The sequence below is a fragment of the Zootoca vivipara genome, chromosome 4 (genome assembly GCF_965207765.1).
Source record: "Zootoca vivipara chromosome 4, rZooViv2.hap1.1, whole genome shotgun sequence".
Lineage (NCBI taxonomy): Eukaryota > Metazoa > Chordata > Lepidosauria > Squamata > Lacertidae > Zootoca > Zootoca vivipara.
Genome location: NC_142587.1, coordinates 12,209,328 through 12,221,076, shown reverse-complemented (window position 1 = coordinate 12,221,076; position 11,749 = coordinate 12,209,328). Strand labels below are relative to the sequence as shown.

The 11,749-nt window shown below is 41.0% G+C and overlaps 1 protein-coding gene across 2 annotated transcripts in view; it reads right to left on the bottom strand.

Annotated features, from left to right (window-relative positions):
- Positions 1–11,749, bottom strand: part of UGGT2 (UDP-glucose glycoprotein glucosyltransferase 2) — a 79,235-nt gene that overhangs the window by 45,142 nt on the left and 22,344 nt on the right. For both annotated transcript variants that reach the window (XM_035114477.3, XM_035114476.3), the window contains exons 10-12: positions 10,111–10,171; positions 3,461–3,552; positions 3,092–3,242 (exon numbers count right to left, since the gene is read on the bottom strand). In XM_035114477.3, the coding sequence (XP_034970368.2) occupies positions 3,092–3,242; positions 3,461–3,552; positions 10,111–10,171 (304 nt within the window). The remainder of the gene's footprint in view (positions 1–3,091; positions 3,243–3,460; positions 3,553–10,110; positions 10,172–11,749) is intronic.

Below are 11,749 nucleotides of genomic sequence, written 5' to 3'. Positions count from 1 at the left end.
CAAATACATGATGGATAACAGCAACAACTGGGGGGGGGGAGTCATAACATCTTACAAGGACAGAAAGAAACACCACGGACAGAATAATTGCCACACACAGAAAGAACAAGGATATAGTTTGAGTTCCTTGCTTGTAGTTTTATAAATCATTTAATATTGCAGTTGTTGTATAAGGGATTATTATTATGACTGGAATGGAATGGAAATTATAAGATTTTGGAACGTAGAAATTAAGCAAATTAACAAGCCATCAATTCTAGAACGTATGGGGCTACTTTATCTAAATTATATAATTTGGTATTTGAACAATTGGTATTAATAAGTGTATTGTAAATTGGTATTGTTATAATGAGGCTATTATTGGATTATAATTGAAAATTAATAAAAATTATTGTAAAGGGGGGGGGGAGAACCCACATTTAAGTTTTCAATCTTATAACAACCAGACCAAACTTTTTTTTCCATACTTGTCTGCTTTTGCTTCTTCATTGCCCAGGATTCAACTTTATAAGTTCATTAGGATCGCTCTTGTCTCTGCGATGCAGCAACCTCCTGAAGTGGAGCAATGCTGTCACTGCTCAAATAGTTTAAGGTCTGGGGTCAAACACCTAAACAGACCATCGTTTTAAATGACAGCCACATCTATTGGGTTTTGGCTATAGTACAAGGGTGCTGTTGGACTTCCAATGCCCACCATTCCTAGCCAGCAAAGCCAAAGCATAGGGATAATGGGAATTTGTTTTATTCATTTAAAATATCTTTAACCAGCCATTCATTGCAAAGTTGCAATCCAGCAATATCTGGAAGGCACCACTTTGGTTATCCCAGGCTGGAATATATCTAAGCAGCTCTGTTGCAGGGTGAGACCAGCAGAGGTGAGCAAACTGCCTTTCAGAGAAGCTTGTCAACCATTACTGAAATCCACTTAAAGGTATGCCCAGCCAGAGAAAACCACACGAAGAACTGGCAGGGCTTTTTTCTAGCCGGAACTTGCCGGAACTTAGTTCCGGCACCTCTCAGTTGGGTGTCATTGCCGTTATAAGAGAACAAGGGAGGGATTCATGGTAAGTTCTGGCACCTCTTTTTCTAGAAAAATAGCACTGAGAATTGGTATCTACAGTCTGTGTTGAACTATTAGTAAGAAAATGTATACACTGGAAATCTTATCACAATCATTTAGGGGGGAGAGAGAGAGAGGGAGCACTCACAAGAAAGTTAACACTGGTCTACTGTACTCTGAATAGATTTAATTGCATGCAAGTTTTAAAAAACTAGTTTGTGGAAACACACATTAAACAGATAAAAGAGAAGTGGGTTTCGTCCTCTTGGGAACTCAACGATATATAATGCAGTAAGCAAGTAATTAAAAATTTCTCAGCTACTACCTGTGTTCATATACTTGTCAATAAAGGGTAATTTAGCATCCTTTGAGGTTCTTCCTTCTAATTTCTTCCTCACTTACAAGGAAATTTATCATTTGATACTGAAGACTCTTTCACTGATGTACACTCACGGTTAATAAATGCAGAATTTAATATGGCAGCTACACATAGGAATAAGGGTTTTTTTTGTTTTTACAGTTGCACCTGAATCTTACCCAATGGTTATCAAGTTCACCGTAGAACTTTGTGAGAAACCTGAATCTTAGCAATTAATAAATCTCTTTCCTTCAAATTCATAAAATATACAAAGTTAATTTTCTTACTTAGGGATGTGTGTGTGCAATCTATTTACAGTACAGTGGTGCCTCGCTTAACGAATGCCCTGCTTAAGGAAATTTCCGCTTAACGAAAGCTTTTTTCTAGCAGAGTTTGCCTCGCTAGACAAATTCGTTTTATGAAAAATTCGTCTAGCAAATTGCGGTTTCCCATAGGAATGCATTGAAATTCAATTAATGCGTTCCTATGGGCAAAATAAAATAAAATTCAATGCATTCCTATGGGATTCGCTAGACGAATTTTTCGTTATAAGAAAAGACCCGTGGAACGAATTAAATTCGTCTAGCGAGGCACCACTGTATATATTTCAGTATAGGGTAGTATACAAATTTTAATAACAACAATAATAATAATAAAGATTGCTTGGTATTGGACTCATTTTTTATTGAATATCATTTGCAATATTTGCCTAGACCAGTGGATCCCAAACTTTATTTCCATGGAGTATATGAAAATTTCTGATGATCTTGGCGGAGCAATTAGTGATTTTCCTGCCTCTTGTAGTATTTGTAATGCACTGCACAATATGCTGTATGATTTTAACCTGTTTTTATTGCTTCTTTTAATTCTTATGTTGTATTTTATTGTATTAGAATTTGCATTCCATTGAATTCAAATTGCAAAGCAAGGAAATACAATATACAAAAGAAGCAATAAAAACACAATTAAAAATCCTCATGAGTATGCGGAGATGCAAAGTACCACTTGAATGCGGATCATTGGTGGTCCATGGACTACAGTTTGGGAACCCCTGCCTTAAAACAAGAGTGGCCCTTCTGCAATTGGAAGTGCTCATTAGTGCTGCTGCTGCTGCTGCTGCTGCTGCCTGTAGTGCCCTGTAAAAGTTTTATACAACTTATGCAGTATAAAATGGGCACACACACCCATCATACAAAGACAGACAATAAACTCAGACATATTTCACTGCTTGCTGAGAGTGGTTTCGACAAGCAACTCAAGGGAAGACTCAAGGGTTTCATGCAAACGTAGCCAGAAAGCATAATGTAGCAGCACTTAAGAAAATGAATGCAGCCTATCCCGTATCTGGCATTTAAGCTAAGTTAGAAAAACAGTAAAAGTCTTAACTATACTTTGTTCACTTCATGATCAGCATACCTGCTGGACTTTTTAGTGTTAAAGCCTTAAATGCAGTTTTCAAGAGAGGCAGCCATGCAGCAAAAAAACAACAAAGGGTGGAATTCAACTGAGATTTACTTAGAGCAGACCTGCTAAAATAAATGAACATGAGAAAGCTAGGTTTATTCATTTCAATACGTCCACTCTTGAATAAAACTTAGATGAGTATCACCCCAAGGGTCTCATGGGACTTTAAAAGTTGTTAGCTAGATAAATAAATTCAAATGATTACTTACTACTATTGAAGAGTGACGAATGTCTAATGCATAAGCGTCATCATCAGAATGGGCATCTAATCTCATGATTTTACTAAGAACATCTCCTTTAATTCCAAGGGAGTGAAGTCCACGCATTGCTTTCTCTTCTACCTTCAAAGTTTCTAAAAGACTATTTAAAAAAACACACAAATATATGATTTAGTAGTTAAGCAACTATTTTGTTCTACCTCTCAATTAAAATTAAACAAAGCAATCAGATTGCTATACTTAATATTCTTTTTAGGACTGTCAATATAGAGCTAACCACAGCTTAGCTGGTCTATGGATCAAGTTACTGGGCCCTTTCAGTATAGTTACTATAGAAAAGTTGCATAACTAATACTTTACCTAAATGGATCATGAAGATTCAAATCCATACGAAGACCATTTAGAAATAAACGTGCTTCACCAGGCTGAAGTTCAAGAGCTTCATTCAGATGCTAGAAAGATAGTAAAAAGAAGAAGTCAAGCTTAGTATAATTTAGTCAAGACAGTTTAAAAAACCATCTTCAGAATATCCTCATGTTTCAAATCTCAAATCTATGTGAATAAGATGGCATTAATTTTGGCTGGATAAAATTTAATCTTCTCACTATTCTTGTAGATAAGGGATTTCTCCTCTTCTACAGAGTGGGCTTGATGCTAACTATTCAGGAACATCATTCATCCTTTCTTACATATTCACTGCTCACGGAAAGGAAAAACCAAATAACCTGAAAGACAAAGATTTAACTTAGTTTGACAAGCTATATTTCAGGAAATTAGGCTCAACATTTGTTGTTGAACACACCAGAGTTTTTTGAAGCAAACCAGCTCTGGCTCTCTATATATGGTGAAATGCAAATTGTTTCCTATCCCCTTGTAGGTCACATACTCAAAAAGTTTTCCTACACCATTCATAAAATCATAGAGTTGGAAGGGACCTTAAAAGTAAAGGGACCCCTGACCATTAGGTCCAGTCGTGACTGACTCTGGGGCTGCGACGCTCATCTCGCGTTATTGGCCAAGGGAGCCGGCGTACAGCTTCCAGGTCATGTGGCCAGCATGACAAAGCCGCTTCTGGTGAACCAGAGCAGCGCACGGAAATGCCGTTTACCTTCCCGCTTGGAGTGGTACCCACTTATCTACTTGCACTTTGACGTGCTTTCGAACTGCTAGGTTGGCAGGAGCTGGGACCGAGCAACGGGAGCTCACCCCGTCGCGGGGATTCGAACCGCCGACCTTCTGATCAGCAAGCCCTAGGCTCTGTGGTTTAACCCACAGCGCCACCTGCATCCCGGTGGGACCTTAGGGATCATCTATTCCAATCCCCTGCAATGCATTCAGTCTCCAATTTCTGTCATAGTACAACACAAATATCTGGTCATGCTGAGCACTCGGAGGGTGCTGGGATGAGATTGTGATCTCCCAGTAACCAGCCAAGATAGCAGTTCCAAGCTGGCATAGCCCTGGTGTTTGAATGGCTCTGTTTGATTATCCCCAACACCAGCAGTAAAAAAAAAAGGTAAAGGACTGCTGGACGGTTAAGTCTAGTCAAAGGCGACTATGGGGTGGGGCACGCATCTGGCTTTCCGGCCGAGGGAGCTGGCGTTTGTCCACAGACAGCTTTCTGGGTTATGTGGCCAGCATGACTAAACTGCTTCTGGCGCAACAGAACACTGTGACAGAAACCAGAGCGCATGGAAACGCCGTTTACCTTCCTACCTATTTGTCTACTAGCACTGGTGTACTTTCAAACTGTTAGGTTGGCAGGAGCTGGGACAGAGCAACGGGAGCTCACCCCGTCACATGGATTCAAACTGCCAACCTTCTGATCAGCAAACCCAAGAGACTCAATGGCTTAGACCACAGCGCCACCCAGCAGTGGATTCAACGTACTGCCAGGCCGTGCCCACACCAGAGCTAGATGCCATTTCCCTATTTTCCCGCAATAAAGAACATTTGCATGTGTAAATGTAAGCAGTCTCAGTTAATGCAGCTTTTAAATAGAAGAAATAGGATACTATGCACCATTTGATTATGAAAAAGATTGTCTTCTACAGCAGGGGTAGCCATTGTGCCCTCCAGATGTTGTCAGAATTTAGCTCCTATCATCCCTGACCATTGCCCATGCTGGCTGGGACTGATGGGAGTTGGAGTCCAACATCCGGGGGGGGGCACCTCAGACTGGGGTGCACCTCACAAATATACTGCACAGTTCTAACTTTAATTGACTTGGCTCTTAGACTGCAAGGGCCTCAGCAATTGCCCTGAGCTGATCTAGTTTGTCTAAGTCTAGATGGGCTTATTTGAGTGTTAATCTTGATGTCTTTGATTGTTTTTTTCTGTTTTCCTTTTGAAATTTTATTGAATAATATTGACTTAATATATTACTGTTTTAATTGGTTCCATATAAATGTGTTTAGATAATATATTGCCAGTGTTGAATCCGATTTAAAAATTCTTCATTCCTGCTCTGTTTTGTATGCACAATGATGGCTGTGCAAACACTCCCCTCTCTTGGTCCTTTCGCAATCTCTAAAATGGGAGTTACCAAATAGCCTACCCTACAATGTGCGCCAAAGGCGAATAAGATCAGGGACAATCTCACTCTCTGTCTCTATATACATACAAACAGGGCTGGTCTAATGGAAACATTTTTTCACTGGACCTGGTATAATGGCTGTACACTTATAACATGGACCGTACAAAGTTTGTTTTTAGACAGCTATCCTGAGCAAAAACAAAAGGAAGGCAAGTCTGTAGGTGAGTCTGTAACTTGAAGTGTTATTTAGGCTTCAACAACTACATCCTTCCGTAACACAGCTACTTACCCTTGAAAGCTATTCTGACTGCATCTAATCACCATATACTTTTCAGTCCTTAATAGGCTTTAGCCTCTTTCCCATATTGCATTTTCTATTCAACTTACATTATCTTAGAGGAGAATCTTTCAGTTCTGCACAGCTTGAAATCATGCCTCTCCTGCTGCTAGACGAATATCCCGTAGCTCAAAAATGTGCATGACAATTTATTCTGCTCTACTACTGATGTCTGAATAGCTGCCAGATTTATAGACAGACAAAAAAGACAAAGAGATTGCTTTCTCACCAATGCATTCATGCACACCCAAAGCATTTTTTCATGCAGTCCTTAGAGATAATAACCTTATGTGTGCAGCCAGGTTGAATTTACACAGATTAATCCCAAATTTCATTATCTATATTCAAAGAACTAACCCACGAGATCACGGTTTCGCCAAAAACCTGATGTCATCCGATACACTCAGAAGTGCCGTCAAACACGAGCAAAAGGCCCCCTGCAACATTTGGCAGTGAAAACCCCACGTTTCACGGCGCTCCACAAAAAGCCCTTGCAGCCTGACTCGCAGGGCCAAAAAAATGAGTTCTCGGCGCCCTGACCTGCAGGGGTCATGGTTTCGCCAAAACGTTGTCTGATTCATGAAATTTTCTTTTACTGTATTACTTCTCTTCAAAATTATGTTTGAATTCCCTGAGGTAGTAAGTTTAAAATACAGAGAACCAACTTACACACACACACACACACCAATAGCCCATTAGCAATTGTGTAGTGCAGTTTCTGCAAGTATATTAGACTCCTGTCTATTCAAACATTGCTTTGGATGTGACACTTGAGATAGAAAGACTCAAAGGTTCTTCTGTTAGGTAACAGGATTTTCCAAAAGAGAGCAACTGGCATCAAAATGTATTCAGGTCTATTTTAAGAGCTATTTAACTACCAGTACTTGATACCATTTTACACTGCGTTTGTGCAGCTGCTGCAGTCTAATAAAAATGAGTAATCTGCAGTAAGGCAAAAAGAGAGAGAGAGAAAAAGAAGAGGAAAGAGGAAAACTTAAATAGGAATTCACTATTAAAAAGACCAAATGGCTCGAATAAAAAAAAAAATAGCTCCAGGGCTTTAAGAGAAGTATTTGTTTTAGATCAACCACGTAAAAGTGTCAGGAAAGCATGAAAAACACTGTGCTATTTAATAGTGATTTTCATGGGCATGAAGTTCAGTACTGCTTTGAAGCATCTACAAAATGAAATTTATAGCCTGGTACTAAGCATCTTTACTCAGAAAATAATAAGCCCCACTGAATTCAATGGGACTTACTTCTTATAACCAAGCTTAGAACTGAAGTCTGGATCAAATATTCCCCTTCTATAAGGGGATTTTGCCTAGTTTTGGTATTTTTGAAAGACTATTCTGAAAACCAGTAATGCCAGCAGTGTAGAAGAGAAACATCTTAGCACAACCCATTCTGAAGCAGTCTCAATGGAGTGATCAGAAATCCCAAATCCAAAAAAGAAAAATTGTTGCCAGCAGAATATCGAGCAGTAGTCATGTTAGTTTCTTCCAGCAAACACAAAGAGTTTCTAGGTTAGCAGATTTATTGGGGCATAATGAATCGATGAAGTGGGTTCTAGCTCATGAATTTTTTCACCATGATAAATCTGTTCGCCTATAAGGTGTCAAAGCCTCCTTGAGAGCATTCAAACGTAAAAGCTAAATGCAGAAAAGAAGTAAGCAGGTATCTTGGGCTTGTATTGTCCCTTCTTCCCTTTGCAGATGGCAAACTTTCAGTCAGAGTTTAGCAAAATTCATTCAAATCTGGAAATCTATGGGTTCCCAGTAACCCCAGGCTGAAATTTTCTAATGTTCGGTACATCTTTACTCGCCCAAGATACAGGGAGAGCTGCTAAGCCTGGGCAGCTTTAAAAGAAGATTAGACAAATTCATGGATGTTAAGGTTACCAAACGTGATAGCTATGCTATGCCCTGCCTCCTCGATCAGATGCAGAATATCTCTGTATACCACAAAGTGGGAAGAGTGCTGCTGAACTCAGGTCCCATTGCTGCATTTCCCATATGCATCTGCTTGGCCACCGTGAGAACAGAATTCTGGAGCTCTGGGCCTTTCGCCTTACTCAGTGTCAGGCTTCAGAGTTGCTCCAACTGAGCTCCTCCTCCCTCCCTTCCTAGCAACAGTACTTCCCCTGACGGTGGGTGTCAGAATGGTAGCTCCCCTTCACAATGATCACCTCTGCTCACTCAGAGAAATATTTACAGTTCTTTATTTTACATATGTACAAGCAGCGCAGTTACAATCATGCGTCTGAATCCTCCAAGTCAGATTCGGGGAGTAGCTTCTTCCGGCTCCTCCTACAACATAAGAACCGAGGAAGCCTCGTGGGACGTCTCTGATCCCTCCTTTTTAACCCTCTCCTTTCCTGGGCTGAAGGCTCCCCATCTGTCCCTGAGCTCCTGGTGCAGTGCTGGGGGTCTGCTGCAACGCCAGAGAGCCCTAACTCCTCCTGGCTCTCTCCCCCTCTCCTGTCATTTCCTGCCTGTCACCTTTCAGACTGTTCCCGTCCTGACTCTTCTCCTCCCCCCCCCCCGACCCAAGGGCATTCCTTGGTAGTCCCCTGACAGTGGGTGCCAGGGGCTAATTGTCACTTGAGTCCTTTGCTCTTCCACTTTCAGCGCACGCCAGGTTCTGGGAGAAGGGGGAGTAAAAAATGCTCTCCAGTGATAACGTGTCAGCTGGCTGCTCGGTCTCTGTCTCCCCCTTTCTCTTTTCCCAACACCTCCCAACTCTTCTGTTCCCCTGTCTCTGACCTGTGACCTTCCGCCAACCACTGCTGTCATTCAGTACAACCTTCCTTTTCTCTGGGGAGTTCAGGAGGGAGGGGTGTCCTCTACCATTCTTCCTCAGTCTTGCCCCCCTCAGTCCAGTCCCTAACACCCAGCTGGGCTTTTACATTATTATCAGGATACAGCATGCAAGCCAAAGGCTCATACCTGCACAATCTTGCAGCACGAAACCATAATTTAGCAAATGGGTGGGGAACCTGGGGCCCTCCCAGCTGTTGTTGGACGACTGCCGTTCCCATCAACCCTGACCATTGGCCATATTGGCTGTGGCTGATGGAATCCAACATGAGGAGGGATGTTTACTGTTTTAAGAACACATAGATTGTTTTTTTTGCAAGATATGGAATGGTTTCCACGAGGAGGTAGGAAGGAAGAAAATGCAGACCTAGCAGCAGATAGGTGGTGTTGGATAAAAAAGGTGGGTCTTTCTGACAAGTTTATCAAAATGGATAAGGGACCCTCCAAAAACACGTAGATAATTTTGAGAGCCTGAAGTTGTCTACATGTTATGCACAGAGAAAAGGTGTGTGCGAGACCTTGGGTTGGTCCATAACCTAACTCTGCCTGCATCACTGGTACTGCACTTTATTTAAGTTCCTTAAATAAAGGGTGGTCAAGGAATTTAATAAATAAATAAAATTCTTTACAACTCTGTGAGTAGCAAATGAAGCATATTTTATATAAATCAGGGAAGAGCAGAACGAGGTGTCAATGAGTGTCTGATCCACTATACATAGAAGAAAATGAATCCTGAACAAAGCAATTTTCACAAACATGGAGCTGTTTGGAATGCAACAGTAGCTGAAGATTACTGACTTGATCTATTAAGATAGGGGTGAAGCTGAGGAAGGAGGCTTATATTTTAAAACATACACTGAAGAACACAGATCTCAAATGACCCATGCATTAAGGGCGAAAGCTCAAATATAATTCTGCAATATATTAAAATACATTATCGACAGAGCAAATTATCCTGCGTGCAGACATTTGGGTACTGAACTGATTTATGTTCAACTCCAGTGGTCAATTAAAGCACCTTAGTTCAGAGTTAAAGCTCAAGCCCTGAAGGTAACATTAATGGTCTAAGTTTCATTGTTCACTGTAGCTGGAAGGGCTGCTCAGTAAATCAGGCCATGCCATGCAATATTTGAGCAGAAGGTGTCATGAGCAGCTAAGGACTGCAGCTGATGAGCAAGTCTACATTTTGAAATTCTGCTGCTTACATTTTTAAGTTACATCATAATACGTTTATCTCCCAGCACTGTATAATATTTGCATCTCTCGACGCAGTATAATCAACTGCATCATTTTGTATAATAAAAAGAACAGTAACAAACCTGTTGATTTTCCTTTATTTCTTTCCGCATTTGCAGGTTCACTAACACTTTGGTCAGGGATCTGAAAAAGTCAGAGATCATGAACTGTTCTGTGTTTCGGCATTTCCACCAACTATTCTGAGGGAATAAAGTACTCCATAGGCAAAGTTTTGCATGCAATGATATCCCCTCTAACACCCAAGCACAATGAAACAACTGGTTTAAACTAACCAATTTGTAGTAACCAGGGCCAGCTCTAGGTATAGTTCCGGTGGCGCGGGGCGCCAGGGCGCGGGGCCGGCAGGCGGGGCACTGCAAAGCCACGCGGAAGCCATGCTGCGCGCTGCAGGGGGGGCGCGCCAGAGCGATCTCCGCGCCTCAGCGCAAGGGCGCTCGACCTGCTCGAGACTGCCCTGGTAGTAACTTCTGAACTGGAAACTACAATTAGCTTGAGCTATAGTTTCTTAAACTAGGCTTTCCCCCCTGTGGCAGGTGAGGGCATGTTCAAACCAGATGTCCACTCTCAACTTCTTGCTATCTAGCAAGACCTGTAAACTTTTCTTCTCAAGTAAAATAACTATTAAGGATTTTTAGAAAAGACTTTTGATAGACCGTGGTACTTGACTTAAGCATCATTTTCAATGGTTGTTATATGCTCAAATACAAATTTTATGCAAGATGTATTCAAACAGGAACAAAGAAAAGTTATTCAAGTTTCTGCCAGATGACAGAAATTACTGCTCATGTCTAACATCAACCATGCACTCTCATCTCTGCCTTATTCTGTCTAAGGGTTGTCACAATAGTTCAAAAACTACAGCCAGCTGTGCCTTGCAATGTCAAATAAGTACAGGATTGTATTGGGGATTAAAGGCATCGCAGACTGTAACAATAGTGTATTGTTTGATAGAACAGTAGGGAAAGAAATTTGGCTTTTTGTTGCAGAGGGAGACCCACAGGGTTGTTGTAAGGGTAAATGAGATAAGAACTGTAAAGCTTTTTATCCACGAAAAACGCTATAAAAAGTTCACTTACAATCATGACAATGTCTGCTAATGAAGGAAATCTCGACATGATACCAGTTGTATAAACACTGGAAAGCTAGCTTCACTGCTCTTATGAGTAATCTCTTGGTATAGAAAGATGACAAAGAGCTGCTTATTATTGTGGCATGAATGATCGTGGCTATGTTTCTTAATTTGACAACTTGCACTCAATGGGCCATTTAAGACTTAGCATTTGGATTTCCATCTGTTGAATTCTATCAACTGTTGTTTAGGCTTGTTAAAAACCACTTTCCCGGCCACATGATAAGAATCAGCTTCAAGGCAAGATGTGGGGTAGCTCCTGATTTTCTTTATCGACACAGACAACTTACATAGATATATGAGAGCAGTCAGGCTAGTGACTTTTGTGGAGTTTATTGGAAGGCTACTCTAGCATATTGTAGTGGACAACAGTGCAGAACTTGGACTGGAGAAACCAGGCTCAAATTCCACTTCATCAAAAAGCTCAACTCAGACCAGTCACTTTCTACCTCCTAGGGTTGGCGAATGAATAAAATAAGGGAAAGTCACATACGCTGCCCTAATGACTTTGGAGGAAGGGTGGGATAAAAATGTAAATAAAGTTTCAAAAGAAACTCTCAAAATCCAGACAT